General features: G+C 41.7%; 1 protein-coding gene across 3 annotated transcripts in view; it reads right to left on the bottom strand.

The window, feature by feature from the left end:
- Positions 1-22,245, bottom strand: part of LOC111662300 (plasma membrane calcium-transporting ATPase 1-like) — an 82,502-nt gene that overhangs the window by 20,687 nt on the left and 39,570 nt on the right. For all 3 annotated transcript variants that reach the window (XM_023416108.2, XM_087176568.1, XM_087176569.1), the window contains 7 exons: positions 15,191-15,388; positions 14,390-14,647; positions 13,285-13,410; positions 12,761-12,886; positions 9,359-9,394; positions 2,947-3,120; positions 19-233 (listed from right to left, as the gene is read on the bottom strand). In XM_023416108.2, the coding sequence (XP_023271876.1) occupies positions 19-233; positions 2,947-3,120; positions 9,359-9,394; positions 12,761-12,886; positions 13,285-13,410; positions 14,390-14,647; positions 15,191-15,388 (1,133 nt within the window). The remainder of the gene's footprint in view (positions 1-18; positions 234-2,946; positions 3,121-9,358; positions 9,395-12,760; positions 12,887-13,284; positions 13,411-14,389; positions 14,648-15,190; positions 15,389-22,245) is intronic.

The following is a 22,245-nucleotide window of genomic DNA, read 5'->3' on the forward strand; positions in this document are numbered from 1 at the left end:
GCTTTCCATCCTGCTCACCTTGACAGAGTAGGCCAGAGAGATGGTGACAGCAAGCGGCAGCCCCTCAGGAACAGCCACCACCAGCACTGTCACGCCAATGATGAAGAACTTGACAAAGTACTGGATGTAGATGGGGGTGCACTCAGCCACCCAGGACCGACCCTGGATCCCGAAGGTGTCGATCACAAAGTAGAGGATGAGGATGATGACGGTCACGGCTGACATGATCAGACCTGGTCGGAACGAGCAGAGCGAGTTTTAAGACAAGCGCGCGTACTGTTCCAAGTCAAGTCAGACATCCTTTCATCTCCATGTGGGCAAGAAAGACCTGCCACAGATTTCCACATATGTTATTGCGGCGTGAAATACGAATGTTTTTGTCATGGTAACACTCTTTTAAAAGATGATGGCCATCTCATGGTGCATTCAAGGACAATCTGATGTCCAATAACTACCTGCTGAAAAACGACGACGACTCATGTTGCTGGAAAACTGAATCCAGAGAAACAAAGTAAGTGACTTTCATGCTCTTGAATATACTTATTCCTTAATGTTTGACTTGACTGATTGCTAAATGCAACATTTGCATATATCAGTTTTATGAAACTGAGAACTGGAACTGAAATAATGGTCAAACAAAAAAAAAAGCGTGGTTTATATTTCTGCAAACCTGTGACGACTTGATGAAGAATCAAGGTAAAGGTCTAACAGGAAGTTTGCCACTTGACAAAACAGAAGGGGAAATCTCTTTATTTGTCTGTAGCTCAGACACGTCCTGAGTGTAAAATCAGAAACAGGCGAGGACAGGTGAAACAGAAAAATCCACTGCTTATGTTTTTTCCGCATCATCTCTCCTGTCAGTCACCTCCAGTCAAAGTGTTTCGGCCCAAATTCTATTTCTGTCCATTAATGAAGGGCAGTTTATTACTGAAGCTGGTCTATGGATGGTGCCCCCCCCCCCACACACACACACTGTCCTGAAAGCCCCTCGGTGTATTAAGGTCAATTGAAATGACACAGAAAATACCTTCAATTCTGGGATGAATCATGTTCCCAATAAACATCCATCCAATAAAACTGAGTGCATTCTGACCCGCAGCCTCTCCGTCCCCGACCTGAGCGCTTCGTGTGCTGTTAAAGGAACAGTCCTGCATTTCTGGAAATCCCCTTGATCTTTGACTTCTCCAGAGTCAGGAGAGAAGATGAGTATCAGTTTCATATGTGTGCATCCAGTAAAGAGAAAGGTCCAGGATGTGTTAGCCTAGCTTAGCACAAACACTGGCTCAACAAGCCACGTGATTATACAGAGTCACGTTATTGAGGAAAAAGAAAAAGCTCGGTATAAAGCAGATCAATGTCTCGTGACTTTACAAGATCATGATCCACCATCAATTTTAAATTTCACATTGACCAGGATCAGATTTGATCAGGATAGCTGATTTGACTTGTGAGCTTCAGTCTTAATAGTATTTTCCACTCAATGTTTTTTGAGTCTTTCCTGGCTTTGGTATCGTGACTTTGCAAGAGCCTCCGGTTGTGAGAAACCTCTGATTCTGAATGACTTTAGCTTGGCTGATAGCTGTGACGTTCTCATAATATTAAAGAACCTTCACAGACGCCTGCAGAGAGATGCCGTCAGACATGGGGAAAATATTTATTTCTCTTCTGTGGCTGTAAACCAAACATAAGTGCATTCAGAGCTTCTCTAACATTAGATATTCAGAGCTGGGGAGCAGTAACATCATCTTAAACATTGGAAATAGCAGGGCTACGACTATGTACCGGCACACACACACACACACACACAAGGAGAGATGAGCTACAGCATATTTAATTCCCTCAGGGGCATAACTGTGTTTCAAAATACCTTTGGTCTCGCTGTGTTTCCAGAAGAGACATGCAGAGCCCAACAGCAGCTGCTCATGGCAGGTTCGCTCTGACTACCTGCTCCATTAATGCACATGTCACTGTCCATGCATACATGATAAGTCACTGTGCCCAGACCAGCATGTGTAACCAAACACTTCATAATCACAAGGACGTTCGGAAGCTGTGGAGATTTTATAACTTTTCTAAGGGTGTGGCTCTGTTGAATGGATTGGCCTGAAATTTGGGTGCAACATGTAATTTTTGTACTTTGTGCTCATTAGAAAATGTTAGCACTCTAAACTGAGACGGTGAAGGTTATATGTGCTAAACATCATAATTTCACTGTGTGCATGATAGCACGCTGACGTTAGCATGCAGCGCATTAGTACAGCCTCATATAGTCAGTAGCGTGGCCTCAGACTCGGCTTTACAAACTGCTTGTTGCATGGTGGGATAGCGTCAGAAGCCCTCGCCCTGAACCGCACAAATATTTCTGTGACTTTTCCTGAGAACAACTGAATGCAGCACTGGGAGATACCATCTAAAGATGTGCGCCGTTATCCCTGTATCTGAACATATCGCACCTCCACCCTCTCTATGATGTTTGGCTTTTCATCTAGCATCTGGGCGTGGTCGTCCAAACAACAATAAACACTTCGGACTTCATGTTGAACGGCCCGTCTTTAGACCTTCTGCTGACGGAGCATAAACTGACCCTTTATCTTGTTCAGAGGAACCTGCTGACTCATCCCTGCAATTATTAATTATTAATGACTACATGTTTGCTTTAATATTTATTAAACTTATTAACCCTTTTATTTTGTTTTTCATTTGTTCAGTGGTATTACAAATTTCTCTGGATTTGTTGAAACATGTTTTTTTCTCCTCTTGACTGAGCTAGGCTAGCAGGTTTTTCTAGTTGCTAAGCTAAACATATTGTGTTGCTGTCAGTGACACACATTCATGTTCAAGCTGTTCTATGTTTTATGTGAGTATGTGTGTGTGTGTGTGTGTGTGTGTGTGTGTGTGTGTGTGTGTGTGTGTGTATGTGTGTGTGTGTGTGTGTGTGCTCCTCACCAGCCTTCCCAATCTGCACAGCCAGCCTGGTCAGTTTGCCCTGCAGCACTGACTTCTCCTTCTTTGTCACGTTGACCTTCTTCACCGGTTTCACCTCCTCCTTCTCATCTGACTCGGCGGCCTCCTCGCTCTTCAGCGGCTGGATCTCCAGAGCGATGCCGTCCTGGGTCTTGGCTGGAGGAGGAGGGGCGTGGTGGGGGGGTAAGGTGATGGTTGAAGGGTAAAAGAAGGAGGAAGGTTTTAAGGGGCAAATGAGTGAGGAGAGAGGTAGAACAGGGGCAAAGAGTAAAGAGAGATGAGGAGGAGGAGGTTAAGGAGAGGTCAGGAAAGGTTTGTGATGATGAAGAGGTGAAGATGAAGGAGGGTGAGCGAGAGTTATGTGATAGATGGGGGGAGAAAATATTGTGTAAAAGGTAGATGGTTGTATTTTTAGGAATGAAGATGGAAGAGAGGAATTGGGGGCAGAGGGTGAGGTAAGGTGGGACGGGTTGACAAAAGGCGAATGAATTAAATCAATGATAATAAATGACAAAATAAAACAAAATGAAGAGGGGAGGAAGGTTCAGGAGTGGTTTGGGGATAAAGGGCAGAGAGGCAGAAAGAAACGTTACAGATTCAGTCTGAGGGAAAGCTGAAAACGACGGAACGAGTTTTCTCAGAGATCAGAAAAGACCCCTGACACTTTATCATTAACATGGTGACCCTTTGGCTGAATGCAGAGAGTAGCATGTCATCACTTTTGATAACAGAACATTCATGAAAAGGTCCAGGTAGCTTTCAGAGAGTGTCACAGACGAGTTGGGAGCAGCAGGTCGTAATGAAGAGCAGCAGACAGAACAGAAAACAGCAGATACAACAGAGGATTTAACAGGGGGCTGTCAATCACACACGCACACACACTCTGTTTGTTTCACATCAGAGCTCAGAGTTTGGAACGAGGCTGGGCTCTGAAGTCTGACATGGCGTCTGGTTTTTCACGTCCTGCTCGGCGGCTCTGCTCCTCATTTGCATAAACAAACTGTGTATTTGCATTTCACTTCATCAGCTGTGATCCTGTTTGGACTGTAGTGCTGTAAGTGCCGCTTTTTGATCTGTTTGATCTCTGCTGAAGAGCTTACACTGAATTCAGCTGCACTCTTTCCATCCACTGCTGTTTGTCATATTTCCATACCAAAGAAATGTGAGCAGGTGATGAATGGAAACAGAACAGATCTACAATTAATCTGACACACTCAGGTTGGACGTGCTGTTTGTCCTCATGAACAGCTGAGCTGACAACACTGACTGAACCTGGAATGATTTTATCTTAAAATCCCATAATTTCTTAGAAAGGTTATTAACATTAAATTACTGGAGATGTCTGATTGGGCCGTTAAATATATACACAGATACTCAAACGCCGTCCATCAGCTAACTGTGTTGTCCTGCACTAAACCCTGTTGGACAGTCACTGCTGGTAACAATATCAACATCACTTCTGGAACCAACAATACCAACAGATCATGGACATAAAGCAGGTTTAGATTCCTGGATGACCAGTAAAAAGTTTTTAAATAACAAGAAAAACTTCATCTGTTCACTGCTGAGAAACTCTTTAGATTTATCCAAAATCTAACCAGGCAATGTCAATGACATTCAAAGAAAATTCAAAAGGAATGGGGGAACATGTCTGTTGGAAAACTTCAGCCGATTTTTTATTATCTACTGATGTCAAATAATGAAGCCTGCTGGGTCAGCGAAGACGACCGTTTCTGTCAAATCTATCCCAGTTTTTGATTTCTGCTGGAGAAACTTTCACTGGAAGCAGCCAAGAGCAAAGTGAGTCAATAATAAAAAATGAGGGTTGGAATCTGCAGTGTTTGGGAGTGGAAAACATACAGTCCTCTGTTGTGCCGTCTGTGCGGTGAGTTTTCAGCGGAAAAGTTAAAATCAAAACGTATTAAAACAAATTCACTGACTGAGCCTCATGTAAGAACCAGGATGTGATCGAGGGGAACTTGTCACACTCTCAGATTTAGTTGTGCATGACTGATCATCATGTACAGATAGTCTGCCTTTCTCCACAGGGGAAAAACACAACAGCAGCATTTAGCCTTTAGGAAAAACATGGAGGTGGAGGGGAAGGGTTACTCTGATATGCATTGTGTTGTGTTGCACTATGTATCCAGTGTGTAAACAGTGTGAGGCCTATCAGGGCTGGTGTGGTTGGAGAAAATCAACAGACTGAGTTTCATGGTATTGGGCTGCAGATGTATTTAACAGGTTACTGCAAATGTTTTCACTCTTTTATTGGCGATACATTTTTGTGTATAAAACTTGGCATGAATCAAGTTAAAACAAGCAATTTACAAGAAGTTTGTTCAAACTGCAAACTTCACAGATAAACATTAGAGAAATAATAAATAAATAAAAATATAAAAAAAGGTTCTTGCACGAGGCTCAGTGTTTCTAAACAAGAGATTTCCTCCCAGCTCGCTGTTGATATTTTGTAGAAAACATCCACACTGAGCTTAGGGACCTTCAAAGATTTGGAGATATTCGCACAAAACCAGAGAGTGTCTTTAATGTGCAGTAATGTGTTTTTGGACACTTAAATCCCAAACAACTCCTTCACCGCCTCACTTCATTTTCATTAAGTTGATAATCAGAAGCTCCCCACACTGAACTTCGTTAGAAAGGAAGTAATTTCAAGACAGCACGACCTTGACATGACATTTAGACATTCTGAATGTGTCGGTGTCAAACCAGGAAGCTGTGGAGCTTTATGCACATGGTCCACTCTGAGGACAAGCCACAACATAGAACTAACTGACACAGCTTCACATGAACAGGACTGAGACCCACTGACCAACCACAGAACTGTAAACAGGCGCAGCACTGAACCATGGGAGAACACATGGCGGGCAGAGGGGAGGGGGGTGTCTGACAATCAAAAAAGAAAGCAAGTCAACAAACAGAAGACAAACTCAAAGGATCACCCCAAAAAACGACAGCGATGCAGAACCACGACAGAGAGAGACAGGAGGAGGTAGAGGAGGCTGCAGAGCTGTGGAGGCTGCAGGAGACTTCAGCAAGACAGAAAAATAACAGAAGAGGGAGAGAGTCAAACAGTGATTACAAGACAACATGAAGTCCTGAGCAACACCCTGCAAGGAGGCAACAGTAAGAGAAATGAGAGGAATCAAAGGCGAGAAAAAAAGAAAAATAAAAAAAGGAAAAAAAAGAAACTGAAGATACACAAACAGAACAGACGACAGCCCACAGCCCACTAATACTGCAAGGGTGCAACTCCCACACACACTGACAGCCTCGAAACAGCCAAAAGACATCACGGCACTGTTTGTTTTTCTCACTGGTGTCAACAGAAAGTCACATTCATTAAAACAGAATAAATAACCATGTGGTGGGAAAACTGATCATGTAGCATTTTTAAATCCTGAATAAATTCTCAAATACAAAGAGCTTAACTTCAAAGGACGAATCTCCGTCTTTCCTGGTCGACTTTTACTGTGACACATCCGCAGGAAGTGTTTAGTTTCACTGATGTTACCTTAACAGTGAGGTAAGTGGAATTTATCAGTAAATGAAAACGGTGTTGGTGTTGAAAAGATAAAGCGAGAGCAGCAAAGTGGTGAGTGTGACATGTTGTTGTCCTGTGCTGCTTCGGTTTCAACACTTCCTCCATGTTTACCTGTTTTCTTCATAAATTCAGTACAAACTCAATTTCCATTGCAGTAATAAGATCAGTACATCAGTCATGTCACACTCACCGCTCCGCTGAAAACACTCTCTGTTTGTAACACTAATCTGTTTCCATTCACTAATTATTGCCAGCTGCTTCTACTTAGCTGTTTTTTTTATCATTGTTGAGCTACTGTCAGTTAAACTTTATGCACAGATGTTACACTTGAAACGTTTTAAACCACTTTAAAAAGGCATAATTATGTCCTAGAAAGGAAACGATTAGTTGATGAATCAATTACCCTATTGATAGAGAATTAATTGGCAACTATTTTGATGACTGATTAATCGTTAAGTCATTTAGTCGTATTTCTAGCAAAGAGGCAAACATTCCCAAGTCCCATTCTTAGGTTGAAAACTGAAAATCTTTGGATTGAGATGTCACCTTTAGCTTTAAGAAAGTGTGAGACAACCTGGATTCTTCCTTTTCCTTAGGCTTTTATAGTGAAACATCTGCAGGAAGTGTTGATTTCAATGAAAGTAGCTTTACAGTTATAGAAAAAACAGCAAAGTAGAAGCTTTTGAAGGTCTTAGAAATACCTTGTGGTGTGTGTTTAACACCAACTGTGGGACTTTAATTTAGGAGGTGCGTTACCCAATTTTCTTGACCACTAGGGGGCAAAACAACTCCTCCTTCAGCCCTGACACACTATAAAGTGCAAACAGCTGCCTACTTTCACATCCAGCAGAAACAAAGGCACATCATCCCTTTGGAGTCATGTGAAAACAGCTGTCTGCTGCTGGAGACTGAGCCACACAGTTCATCTGGCATAAAACCAAAGCTGGGAGCTAAAAGAGGCTAAAAATCTCCGTAGAGCTGCAGAGTTGGTGAGAAATCTCATTGATCTCTAAAGCTACAGAGTAGATGACGTGACTCAAGGTGTTTTGATCTTGATATGTTTTTAGTGGAGGTCGTCTGTGACTGCAGCTCTGACTGTGAATTATTTTTGTGTGCAAAACTGTGGTGAGTGTCCAAGAGCAGTGTGTTTGTGTGTGTGCTTCTGTGTACATCAAGAAGCATTCTGCCTGCAGCAGATGCTCAAACCATGGGAGGTCGGGAGGAGGGGAGCTCTATGTGTGTGCATCAGTGTGTGTGTGTGTGTGTGTGTGCATGTGTTGAGACAGCTTGCAGAGGAAGTTGGACATGTGTTGGATCACACGGGACTTGGAGGGCAGTTGGCTGGTCGAGTTTGGAGGTTGGAGCGATGACATCGTTACCACACGCGCGCATGTACGCACACGCACGCGCACACACACACACACACACACACACACACACCAAACCCATTAAAAATTAAATATTTAAAGGCACCAAAGGAGCACTTGATGTCAACACAGCGTCATACACCAAGGACACCTCAGAGGTCAGGCTAGTTTGGACTGATAGTCATGTCTCATCTCTGAGCGTGGAATGAAACATTTTGAGGAGAGAAAATATTTTTGCAAGCATATGAATTATAGTTTGTAGAGAGATTATTATCACTCCATGAATAAATTTATTTGAGTGAACACAAAATATATTTTGTGCTCAGTAGAAGGATTTTTTTTTTTGGTTGTTTTGATCCACAGAAATGCACTTCGATAACCTGTAACTCTCAGTTTTACTCATTTGCTCTCCTTCAACATCTGGTCTGCACACCTGCACAGACAAAGTAGTTCATACGGTTTTGGTTACATATATCGTTTGTTGAACCTTTATGAAACTCTGTGTGTTTATTTCATTAGCTTGCAACCTAGTTGTGTTTGTACGTAGCTAGCTAGCGAACTTCTTCCAGACAAGCAGCAACTAATTAAGCTAGATGGCTAACTTTAGCATCACCAGTTATACAGCCAAGGCATTACAGTCAATTATGCAGTTCCTTTAAAAAAACAAAAAACAAAAAAAAACTTGTAAGCTTTGTCTTAAAGATCATCTTCTTAATATATCTGTGGTGTTTTCAGGCTCATAAATGTGGCCATGCATTCTCAACTGAGAAATAGGATGAGACTCTTGTATTTACTATAGCCAGCAACATCAACTGGAAGATAAGACACAAAAACGGAAATGGAACAAATGAAAAAAACGGGCGTGTCACATGAGGTCGACAGTCTCCTTCTGATGGAAATACAATAATCACTTCAGAGCCTTGGCTGTGTAGCTGGTAGCTAACTAACTAGGTTAGCTAACTTGCTTGGTTAAAGGGCAAATGAGTAAAACACTGAGAGGTTATTATTGCACATTAATGTGGATAATAACAAACATGCAAATATATTTATTGAGCAACAGATATATTTTTGTTTTCTCAAACACTGATAATTAATTCCTCTACAAAATATAACGTATCTACTTGCAAAAATATTTTTTCTGTGCTCAAAATGTCCCATGCACTCACAAGTGAGCCAAAAATATAACTCGATAGTTGCCCTGCGACAGTTGCCATGACAACTGTGGACACTGTGATTGGCTGTCAAAGACCTGAAGGTTGAGAGTTGCACCCTTTGACAGGTAAAGCAAGGCGAGAGAACGTCCCCCTTTTTTTTTTTTTTTTTTTTTTTTTACAGCAGAAAGAGAGAGAGATAGAGAGATGGACTGGACACTCCCCTCCTGCCGCTGGGTGGAGGGTGAGGAGGGGGTGAGTAACAGGGAGGATGGAGGGACAGAGAGGGACAGATGGATGAATGGAGGGGTTACCTTTATTGCGATTTTCAGTGGGTCCTTGTTTTTTACCTGTTCGGACAGAGAGAGAGGGCGGAATGCTGATAAGATGGCTCAAAGGAAAAATAAGATCAAATCAAACTGAGGGAAAACACAAAAGTTCAAACTGATAGAAACCCACAGGTGTGTGTGTGTCGTGTGTGTGTTGTGGGCAGGAATGGACCAATCAGAGGAGAGAGAGACGCATGACTTCCTGCTGCGGAGAACCAACGGCCACAATGTCTGACGGCCGCACTAATCAATTCATAAATAAATCAGTAATGAATAATAATATAAAGTTCAATCCAAACGTTTTCAGGAGAATGTTAAAAAATAAAGTATAATGTATAAACATTATTGGTTTGATATTTTCTAATGCTCCGTTTCCATGGGAAATCACTTTTTGTGTGTGTGTTGTCGATATACTGTATTGCTGTTTGGGTGCATATACATTAATAGTACTCATTGTCTGAGGGTAGTCTAATAAACTCTAAATCTACAGCTTCCAGATACATAATGAACTTAAATACTAAAAACTTAAATACCAAAGACGGTGTACACCATTGTATTTATTTTTTTCTTTCTGTAGATCGTAGCTCAACTTTGTTTTCTGTTTCACTTTGTTTCGTGTACTTGCTGATTCGTCCCCGGCAGCGAAACTTTATTGAATGTCATTCCACATCTGTCATTTCATTTCATTTCCTGTCATCTCCTTACTGTTGGCTTTCAAATAAAGGTTGTTTGTCAAAAAGGTTGACTTTGTAAGTTTGAGGTTTGATTTTATTTGACGTGAGCTTCTAAAAATGGCTCCAAACTAGAGTGTTACATGTGGAAGAGGCTGTCGATTGGTCAGCTTCACAATTATTCTTCTTTAAACAATGTGTGGACTGGATCAGGTTGTGTTGGAGTGACGGATGGATTTGGATTTGTTCCTTCACTGCACACATCTGAACTCTGATCTGTGTGGCTGTTTACATATGCTCAGATCTAAACATCTAGCAGCTGACTTGTGATCATGTATTGATCAGACATCTGGCAGAGTGAATGTGAGAGGTGTAGGTCAAGTGCATTTCCCTCCACAGGGACATTAACTTCCTGTTGCCCTAAAATGGAGCTCTCTGCTTTTGTTGTGGACACACACACACACACACGCACACACACACACACACACACACACACGCGCGCACACACACACACACGTGCACACACACACCTTTCTTCTTCACATGGGTGCTTTGTGACTGATGACTGAGACTTAACTGCTACAAGGGCGTGTGTGTGTGTGTGCGTGTAGGTGTAGGTGTGTGTGTATGTGTGTGTTGCACAAACTGAAGGCTGAATAAGATAACCAATGGGTGTGACTCCAAATGAGTGCATGAATGTGTGTGTGTGTGTCTCTGTGTGTGTGTGCATGTACAGCAGGTTGATCTGCTCTCACCAGAACACAATAGACACACAACAGTGACTGTGTGTGTTCTTGTACTTTTCTCTTTGTTAAGACCAATTCAAATTTCAGGACTTGGTGTGTGCGGACATTTTTGTAAAGTGAGGACATGTTGAGAAGTTGGTGCCATTTTGTCCAGTCCTCTCTTCTTCACGCCATGTGTCAGGATTATGGTTGAGATTAGGTATAGACGAGCGCTATGCTTAGGGAATGTATTATGTCAATGAGGAATGAAGTATAGCAGTACGAACACATGTGTGAGATGCTAATCTAAATATTCATTTCAGTGGAATCTGAAAACTTGCCTTGTGGTTTTCCTCATTAGGAATTCATTACTGGTTTGCTTTTTAAAATCAGTGACTGGAGGCTGAAATTTAAACCTGAGCGTCTCTCTCCGCTGAGCTGGTTCATTCAGCCAGTTCACAATGAATGCCTGACAAACTAAAACTTTAGCAAATAAAACAAATGATAAGACAAAAAACTAAAGAAAAAGACATGAGTAAAAGGGGGTTAGCATGATCACAAGCAAATCAAAAGCAATAGAGACCGACTGCAGAAGCCTGTTGGTTTACATCAAACTGCTCTGTGATAGTACGAGGATCATCTGGACTCTGGCTTTTGAAGGGTTCCACTTCAAAAACAACTGTATGTAAACAGGGACAGGTACGTTTCACATTGGTAACCAACATTACAACATTTTCAAATCAATACCTCTGTATAAAAGGCATAAACTATCAGGAATAAATGAGACCATGACGTAGTATTTATTTAGGTGATTCTAAGTCCTTTTTAAGGTCTACGTGAAAACACTGTTGAAAAAGTGAACTGACGGAAATGTTCACCACGACGCCTTCATTTGCAAGTGTGCAAATTGGAAAACTCACAACTGTTGCTACGCCTGTCAAGCTTCCCGTCTCACACCTATTCAGTTAAAGGTGGGCGATCTGTCATCAAAACTCATTCTCCAGTTTTTGGAATAATGACTCTTTGATTTTGGACAGAAGTAAAGAAAACCAGCTTCTCGTTTTTAAAAGTCACCGCCAGATTTGAAAAGATCTGGCTACTGAGTTAAGTTGTTTCAAAACTGTCCCCAGTGTTTGAAACTGACTTGTTTGACGTGATTGATTGATTGATTTAAAGTTTGAAAGTTGAAGATTCATGTAGAACACATGTAAATAAAGGAGGAAAGTTTTACTTGTATTTCAAGTGTTAAAATAAACAAAAAAACTAAACTGTGAGATCAGGTTTATTTCTTTCAGACACAGCCTTGGTCACAGCTGTAGGTAGTACGCTGTCAGGTCAGGAATGCTAATGTTAGCAGCTCACGTTGACTACAAATGACACCACCCTTCAGACTCGTTGGATGCAGAGTATCTCTTTTACAACACTATGTTCACTGGATTTAAAGTGTGGAGAAATTCAAACACCGACAAATCTGCCATGCCTTATTATGGTTGCTAGGCTGTGATTGGACATTCACTGTTTGGGGGAGGGGTTAAGTGAACTTGTCGCTGTTGGTCAGACACTTGTGTTAAACTGTTAGTGTAAAATAACACACTACGGATCAATTCACCCATGGTCTCATTCATTCACTGATAATATTTTAAGGTTCGGATTGAAGCTAAATGTTTTTAAAATCCTACAGTTAGACCCTTCAAACAGCTCTGCTGCTGTCAGCCCAGACTGGATGAAGTCTACCTGCTGACAGAGTCAGCTAGTATGACAGGAGAAACTTCAAATCAACACCAGCTGATATGAACGTGCAAATATTTCCAATCTGCGCTGTTCAAACAGTAGAGTAGAAATATTCAGAAGCTGACACGGTGATAGTCGTCTTTCTAGCCAAACTTCCCTCCCAACACTTCACACAATTACTGTCCTCGTATGACCTTCAACACTTCAACGTGTGTCATGTTTTTTGAGACATGTGTCAGGGGCTTTGTCTCGTGTCTTACTTTTCTTGACCTTCTTCTCTTCGTCGCTCTCACCGGCACCCAGGAGAGTAAAGATAATGCCGGTTTGAGAGTTGAGGCCGACGGCTGACACCACCATCCTGCCCGATCCCTCCATCACGTGGGTTCCTGAGGAAAGATTCAAAAAGGTACGAGTCACCACTGAAACCTGGATTTTTGCTGTCACTGTATCATTTATCAAATCATTTATGATTTTAGTCACTAATCATTTCTTCAGTTGCATCATTGAATACTTATTAGTATTTAAGTTGTATTTGAGATTTCTTACAGTTTGTTTTGCCAGTTTTAACTAATATTATTATTATTGTTGTTTTAGGGTTGATTACTTTTACAAGTCATGCGGCAAAAACAGATACAGGGATTGTAAACAGGTTTGATGTTTGATCCTCGACTTTCCTCTCAAGTATTAAACATGTTTTTGTGTAAGAGTAATGAATATCAGCAGAATCAGCTCAGAGCAGAATCATCCATGTTGGTCCATATCATGTGACTGAACAGGCACTCACCGGACAGCAGCATGGGGTCTTTCTCCAGAGACTTGCGGACATGGTCGGATTCTCCGGTCAGGGAGCTCTCGTCAATCTTCAGATCGTTGCCTTGGATCAGGATCCCATCAGCAGGCAGCAGGTCTCCTGCAAGTACAGAGGTCAGAGGTCAGAGGGTCTTATTCCTTTCAGCCCTGGGAAGAGAAGAGGATCTTATACAGGACCTGCATTTCATTTTATTTCTCGATACAGCTTCAGTGTTTACAGATTTTTGCTTCTGCTTTTGTCTTCAAACAATGATGAGGATTAAACACCAGAATGTTGCATTAAAAAGTGAAACCAAACAGCTGAATACCTACTGTTTAGCTCTTCTATAAATGCTGTTATTGTAAAATAGAAAATATGACTGAAGTTTTTAACTTTTAACAGTCTGTGGTTGTTATAGAGTAAGGACAGTGTAACAGATTCAGGAAGTCCTTATCACGCTCCGTGGTGGTCAGTGATATTTCAGACCAAAGTTTTAAAAAAAGATGAAGGAGGCAGGTTATGTAAAATTGCCTTTCTTGGAGTGTGTATGTGAAGATTTCCCATCAGCCATACACTATATGGCCAACTGGATAGGCCCTATCCACATACTTGTATGTCTGCGTGTTTTTCTTGGTTTGGTCTTGGACCCCGAGCTCCAAAGAAGGAAAATCTTAATGTGATGGCATGCAATGTTATTTTAAGCTACAGTGAGCCTTCAGCTTTGTGTCAGCAGTTTGGGGAAGGCCCTTTCCTGTTTCAGCGTAACAATGACCCCAATGCTCAAAATCCAGGTCAACACAGAAATGAGAATTTGAGTGGCCTGCTCAGAGCCGTGACCTCAAGCCCATCCAATACGTTTGGGATGAATTGGGACGCCAACTACGAGCCAGAGCTTGTCACCCAAGATGAAAGGCTGACTTCACTGATGTTCTTGTGGCTGAATTAGAACAAACTCCTGCAGCCAGGGCGTCGTAGCAGCATATTAATGCCCATGGTTTTGAAATGACACGTTCTACTATCACATATAGCTAAAATGTTCAGGTGTTTGTTATTTATGTCACAGGTTTGATGTTTCATTCTGCCGTCTGTGGTCTCGTACCGTATTTGATCTGTGCAATATCTCCCACCACGATCTCGGCCACGGGGATCTGGATGACCTGGCTTTTGCGGATGACGGTGAACTTTTGTTCCTGCTCGATGCGACTCTGCAGTCCACGGAACTGCTTCTCCTTGGACCAGTCGTTGAAGGCCGTCACCAGGACAACGATGATGACCGAGAACAAGATGGCGGCACCCTCGATCCAGCCAGCCTGAGCCTCGCCCTCGTCCTCGGCACCGCCTGCGACCTCGCCACATGCTGCGAGAGGACGAGGACGTGTTGAATTGGAATCACTTTTACCAAATAAATAATAATCATTTTCCTATCTTCTTATTAACTTGTAAATTCAATCCTGGGCTAATTGCTACTCTTTGTAAAATATAAATCATATTTTCCTAATCGTTACCTTTCAGTTTTTGAACATCTTTGCACAGGATAATAACCAGGTTTTCAAATTATATAAATTATATTACATAAATAATGTGTGTGTGTTATACAGGAGAAGAGAGGAGGGGAAAAACTAAAACGGTGGTGTTGTTGTCTTAACAGCTGGAGTCAAAAATATACCGAGATCAGATTTAACTGTAAAAGGTCACCAGGTTACTTAAACCTCAACATGTACACACACACACACACACACACACACACACACACACACACACACACACACACACACACAAACACACACACAAATATAAACAAAATAAAATGGTGCTTACATGATCTCAGTGTCAAAAATAATATTTGTAATAATAACAATAATAATAATAATTTTGCAGGTGAAAGTTCGACTGCACCAACCTTCAGTGTCACCCCCGGGTGGATGGTAGAAGGACAGGCCCAGCGAGATGATGGCAGCGATCTCCAGGATTATAAGCGTGACATCTTGCAGAGCCTCCCACACCAGCTGCAGGAACGTCTTGGCCTTCTTGGGCGGGATGAAGTTTTTTCCAAACGACGTGTGACGTTTCTCCAGATCGACGGGGTTACCAGACAGACCTGCAGACCCAAAGGCGAGACATTAATATTCACATCCACGCAGACCACCTGTCTATAAAAAGGAAACCACTGGAGTGTGGCTTTGCTTTACACACAAAGAACACTTCAGCCACACTTGATGCTCGAGATGAGTCGAGGAAGAAAAAATCCCAAGGCCCCTCTGGCTAAAATAAATGATAAAGCACAGTTGACACCACCCTGATCTGGCTCACAGCCTTCATCACAGTGTCGAAGGAGAATTCGAACACAAGACATGATACAAATGAGTTGCAGGTGTGCGGATGGAAGCCAGGAGGAAGGTGTTGCTAAAAGAATCACACTTTATCAGATACGTGTGCACAATCTAACACGACAGCTCTGCCGTGAATTCTGCTTTTATGAAGCTTATAATCTTTTATAGATTTTGTTGACGCCGTCAGAAAGGTGATAGCTCTACTTTATTGATGAGGTTGGGGTTGGTGGTGCTAGAACACATCATATTGAAAGGTGCGTCTAATATTTAGTCCATCCCAGGGAGGGGCGAACAAAAACTAGTGATGGCTGGTAATTAGTGACTGGAGATACTTTTATTTCTTCCTTGCATGTAGCACGACTACATTGACTCGTCTATATTTCTGTGAATCCAGTTTCCTTGTTACTGTACTCATTACTTTTGGTCTAACTTTATTAGTTAATGTGTCACTCAGGACTTGGCCTTTTAAGTTTTTATTAGAAGCATGTCTTCCCCCTTTAGTGAAAGAGTGTCTAGCTTGGTACATAGCTGTGCACCTACTCACAAATGAGGGCAGAAGATTCACCACAGTTACAGAAAGTAAAGATTTTTACAGATTTCTATGAACAGTAGTTTTGCAACATGACCTAGTTTTGTTGGAAAGACTGCAGTGTTTCCATATACAGTTTTCTTTTTTCCCTTTGGGCGAATCACCAAAACAGATTTACCCCACCCAGAAAAATTATGTATTTTTATATTCATCATTTCCTCCTTTCTGTCTGGAGACACAGTTAGAAAAAAAAAAAAATGACAGACTGAACGTCAAACAAATGATACGTTCAGGTGCAGGAAGTATTATTATTGGGAAAATGATTCCCATGATCAGCTTTGAAACAACAACTGTTTCACTGATCCTTGCCTGTTGTATAAAGCAGGTGTTTCCCCAACATTTAAACGAATTCTCGTCACAGACTCCATTCGTCTCCTGGATGTGATCAGCTCAACCAATAAGAAAGATTTTAGTGTCATTTTAAAAACCTTTAGAGGCCTGGTGAGCTACAATGATCCAGTAATTCACAGGAAAAAAAATAAGTATTAAAGAAAAGTCTGAAGAACTAAATATAATTTTAGATATTAGAAGTGTTTTCCCCCTCCTGTCAAGTATCCCACGACCCTTCAGGTTTATCCTGTGGCCCCTTGTGTGGATCCCCGCCCCGAGGTTAAGGACAATGGTCGGGTGTTTGTGTCTGTGTTAGTGATAAGTCCGTGGCAGCCTGAACTGACCTGAACCCACCCCTGCTGTACAAACAATCTGCTGCTCAACCAGAGCCAAATGTTCCACGTCAGTGCAGCATCACCTGATCTGACTGACCCGCTCAGGATCAGCTGACTCACAGGAAGCTGCTGAAGATCCCCATTAAAGATTTATTTGGAAATCAAAAATCAAACAAAATAGACAGATCAATTAATAATGGAAATAATTATTTGTTGCAGCCCTGTACTCAACCAACAATCAAACAAGTCACAAACACATAAAAGTGGCGTAAGATAAGAGTACTGTAGTGTAGCGCAACCCTCGCCTACAGCCTTCTTTAAAGATCGGTCACAAGATGTCTACAACTAATCGATTTGTTCATTGAAAAATGTGTCTGATGTTTCTCTTCCTGTCCCTGAGAAGAAAGATCTCTTACAATCTACAATCTGCCAGCTGAAGACCAAACAATATCTGTGAGTTATTGATTCCAGAGCTGTGACTGCCATTTTCCAGCATGACTCACATCTAAGCGCTCATTCATTCTCCATATAAAGACAATAAAGATAAAAAGATTTCTCAGTCGACATGAATGCTCACAAAGGGGAAGACCAGCAAGGCAACGTCCTTAGAGCTCATTGCTTTTGGCTTTTATGGAACTGGGTGAAAATCATAGATTTTAAATACACCATTTACAGTTGATTTATTCTACTATATTAATTAATGAAGGGTAATCAGCGGGTCGTGTTTATCTTCAATTTCGGAAGGATTTTCTGAGCTGAGCTCATCACAGGACCTCGTTAACTTGAACTGCAGTAAACAGTATTTTTTTGACAGCACGTTGCAGGTGCACAGGGACAAGACTGAAGGACGGCTAGTTTAAACGAGCTGCTGGTTTTTAATGAATCTGGTCTTTTTCAGTAAAACCTGGAAATCTGTCCCTTCCTCTGCATGGCAGGGTGGGCTTCAACATGGCTGCTGTGGATTCTTGATGGAGTTGGGAGATGTGCAGTGGAACGTGATCTGAATGTCAACAGACCGCACTGCCAGGATTTCTCATGGAGGACTCTGAAAGTCAGCGCGAACATGAGCTCAGACATGTTTCTGTCCTTATACGTTTTAATAATTGACCCTTATTCAATGTCTGATTATTCTCTACAGACAGACTGAATTAAGAGAGCCTCTCCTCCTCCTCCTCCTCGTCCTCATGACTTCTTTCCATCTGCCTCTTCTCTTTGGATGCAGCAACCTGGTAAAAACCACCAGATAACAGTTTCTGCCATTTTGAGGTTTATCTACCCACAATGCACACAGAGGGACTAGTTTCCTCATCACTCATGTCATATAACCTTGACTAGGTGGCATCAATGGCAGAATTACTTAACAATTGAAAGGTAAATCTGGTAAAAAAACGACTGGATGAGGAGATACGAGGTGAGAGGAGGCCGGGTGAAATGAAGGACAAAGACACAATGAGCAAAGATGAGGTGGAGATGAAGCGTAGTGAGATGAGTTAAGAGGGGGTGAAGTGATCTCAAGTGAGCTGCTGTGACGTGAAAAGAGATTAGCTGAGATGAGGTGAAATAACATGAGGTGACATGAAATTAGAGGACATGCAAGGAGATGAGGTGACATGAGAGTAGGTTTCGTGACATCAGATGAGATGGCGTGAGATTGATGAGAGGTTAGAAGAGGAAGCCAGATGATGTGAATCTTTGTTGGGATATGAGATGAGAGATTGGGTGAGAAGATATGAGATGGGGTGAGGTGAGGCAAGATAAAGCGAGAGGGCATGAGCATGATGACAACATGACATGAGATGAGATCAAGCAACATGCGATGAGGTGTGGTGTTATGAAATGAGATGAGATAAAAGGGGGGCAGATGAGATGAGGTCGGAGGACGCAGAATGAAGGGGAGATGAAATGAGATGCAGAAAATGAGATAATGAGAATGTACTTTGTCCAAAGAGTTGCGGATAAATAGAAAAACATTTCAAACTTAAAAACTACTGTAATTAACACAGCGCTCTGGTGTCCGTGAATATACCTCAGCTTATCTGACCGATAGCTTCCTAACATGTCTGAGTATCTCTGCTGCTCAGAGCTGAAGCAGAAACAGTTTCGTGATGAGCTGATACACAGAGATTTTTAAAAATACACCAGCTGTCAAAGTCATCATCAGCCATGTTTCATCACACTGCGGTTTAGTTCAAAGTTTGGTTTGATCATTTTAAAGTCAGCCATTGATGTCAAAAACTCCTGACACACAAAAATAAAGAAAAACAGAATCACAGAGCCCCTTTAATGGCTGCTTGATAGATACGAGTCTGTTTTTCCCGGTTTAATGTTGTGATTGTGAAGGTGGGTTTCATCTGGTGCCTGGCATGGGCTCGTTGTATTGGTGAACGTCCCCATGGAGATGCAGATTAAAGCTCGGGGGATGATGTTCCAGCAAGAGCAGAGCAGTTTGCTGCGCGCTCGCCTGTCACAGATGTTTATTCATTTCAGCTTCCAGAAGAAATGGACTTCATTGGTGCAAAAAGAGGTCTCTTTCAATTCACAGCTTCATCAGCCTACACGCAGCTTCATCTTTTACCACGCACAGTTTTCACTTTCATTCATTCTCCCTCTGACAGATTAAACTGCAGCAGCATGTATTAATGTTCAGTCTCATTGTTCAGACTTTTTGATGTCCACTACAAAGAGAGACGACTGTTTCCTCCATCATCTCTGCGGTTCAGCTCTGTCTTTGCCCCCACCCCTCTTTTCTATCATCATCCTGCAGCGACTTTATTCTTTCACTGCCGTCCCACAGCTGGAGTGACAGTCACAGACACATACAGGAGGAAGTGACACTCAGGTTACGCTTCAGCTTCAGCTTCAGCCGCCTCTGTCCAGTTTCAAGCACGAAAACCAACTGAAGCAAAGCTAATTTTATGGACAAGGTGATTATATATAAAATCAATGTTTGCCCACGGCCACACATAATTGGGCAAATATGTGTGATTCTGATATAAAAAGGTTTCAACTTGAGCAAAAAATCTGCACTTATTCTGCGGCTTTATGGATCAACTTCGTCAACATAACTTCCTGTAAGAGAAAGACCTGAAGTTCCCGGTGAATTTCTGAAAATTAAATGTGAATTGAATTTGTAAACTGCATATACAATTTGGATTTGTGAGATTCATCAAATCAAATCAAATCTGCAGCAATTATCCCATAATTTGTTTATCAAACACCTGTTTCTAAATCTGCTGCAAACGTCTCCGGGTTTGTGTCCCCCATTGTGCAATCTGAAGAGATGCAATGGCATTATGGGGTAGCTGAGTATGTCCAGTTAGCTCACGGCGCAAACTCAAGAAAACTGTGGCTAATCTAGTAAACATCTGGGCATTCACACAACCAGAGCCTCCACCAATAAACATTCGACATCATCTGCCCTCAAAAGCCAGCTGACAAGATTGGCCATTACGGAAGCTCACGCACTGCTGTCGTCTGGAATATCTTTGATTAACTTTCATTTCTAACAGTAATAAAATGAAGTGGGATTTTATTGTCTTTTTGTTGCAGGAACAGACAGAGGCGTCTTGGTTGATAAAAGAAAATCAGACTTAACAGAAGAGTTTAAATTACAGGCTTACACAGAGAATGTTCTATCTTTAGTATCCACAGACAGGAAATAAACCTGCCTTTAATAAAGACACTCACATCCCCTGCTGCACAATGATGCAATAACTGAGCCTCATAAATCCTCAGGCTGAAAGGTTTTTTTTTAAAACTGAAACCCTTTACACGACAAAATTATACAGAGTATACTTTAGATTTGTATTTCTAAGTTATTTTTAGATTTTTGGAAAGTCTGGTGAGAAAATTTCAAAGGGTAAGATACACTGTAGATAACATCTTGTTTTAGTTTATCCTAAGAGGATGAAAAACATGATACGAAGCAAGAAAAGAAAAAGAAGAAAGACATGAAGAGCGTTGCATGTCTTGATGTCTTTATCCCTCTTGGTGATCGCTTAGAGGAGCATTCTGCTTCGACTGGCAGAGACATGGATGACCTGAGGCTCTGTGTGTGTTTGTGTGTGTGTGTGTGTGTGTGTGTGTGTGTGTGTGTGTGTGTGTTAGTTACAGTGAACAGCACTCGGGTCACGCAGCTCGAGCTGTATCTCAGATTGGTCGCTGACTTCTCACGCCACAGAGCTCGAAAAGATCTGACACGCCAGCAGGCCAGGAAACCTCTGAACCTACATACAATAGTACTGTATGTGTACATTTGTTTATGTGTGTGTGTGTGTGTGTGTGTGTGTGTGCGTGTGTGTTGTGTGTGAACTGATTTACGTATAACTCCGATGTAACTGACCGATGATTTATCACGCGCTCAGTACGACTCTTACTGAAAAGTGCACCGTCTTCACTGTCAAATAACTGAGCAGAGTCATGGCAGAGGAAACTCACTGCAGTCCAAACTGACCAATCATAACTTGAGGTCCGTGTGTGGTTAAAATTAGTGCTGAAACCACTATAAATTCTCATATAAAGCTGGTATTCTAATAATGAGAGTGTCTCAAATAATAGCCAGGGACGTGACCAGTCGCTAATGAAGGCAAGGTAAAAGAAATACTGAGGAGAGGAGGGTGGGGTTACCTACTGCAACAGCTCACAAGGTAAATTTGGAGAATGTGGCTCTTCACAGCACTTTCTTTTTCATGTGAATCATGTTTTCAGACTAATTAAGCTGCACAACTCAATACTTCCGGATGTTTTCTTTCCATATTAAAGCCCACCTATAAAGGGAAACCTGGATGTTTAATGAAAAGGGTCTGGAGGAAGTGTTAAGTTTCATTCATGGTGGCTTCGCCTTGTTTGGAGGCAAGAGGCAAAGAGAAACCCCTAACAGGACCCCTAACTGCTGTACCGACAGAATTAGTGCTGTGGAAATGGATGAACAGCTGAAATTAGAAAAATAAAGGCCCATCTTGAATATAAGATGACCGATATTTGAGAATTTAACAATCAATTAATCAAATAATAGCTTGAGTGAGTCATCAATTATCAACTCCAACCATCCATACAATTTTTCCTCAACTGCGTCCGAAAACTGTTTTATTCAAATAAGAGTTTAAAGGAGCTGTTTGTAAATTTTGCTATCGCTACATAGCTAGCGTTAGCATCACCAGCTGTTTACTTACCATTTTTGACAAAAGTTTCAGTCATCATTAAATTTACAGGACAAAAGGTTATAAGACGCCCTCTGAGCAGCGCTACCTCATCAGGGCAGACTGGATGCCAAAGTGACTCGGTATCGGAAAGTGAAGAGACAGTCTAATTGAGGCGGGGCTAGCTGGTTAGCATGCTAACTTCAGTACAAGAAAAGAAGTGATAGAAATAG

This window comes from Seriola lalandi, unplaced genomic scaffold (assembly GCF_002814215.2).
Source record: "Seriola lalandi dorsalis isolate HSWRI2012SDOR001 ecotype SW California unplaced genomic scaffold, Sedor1 jcf7180002054561, whole genome shotgun sequence".
NCBI classification, from domain to species: domain Eukaryota; kingdom Metazoa; phylum Chordata; class Actinopteri; order Carangiformes; family Carangidae; genus Seriola; species Seriola lalandi.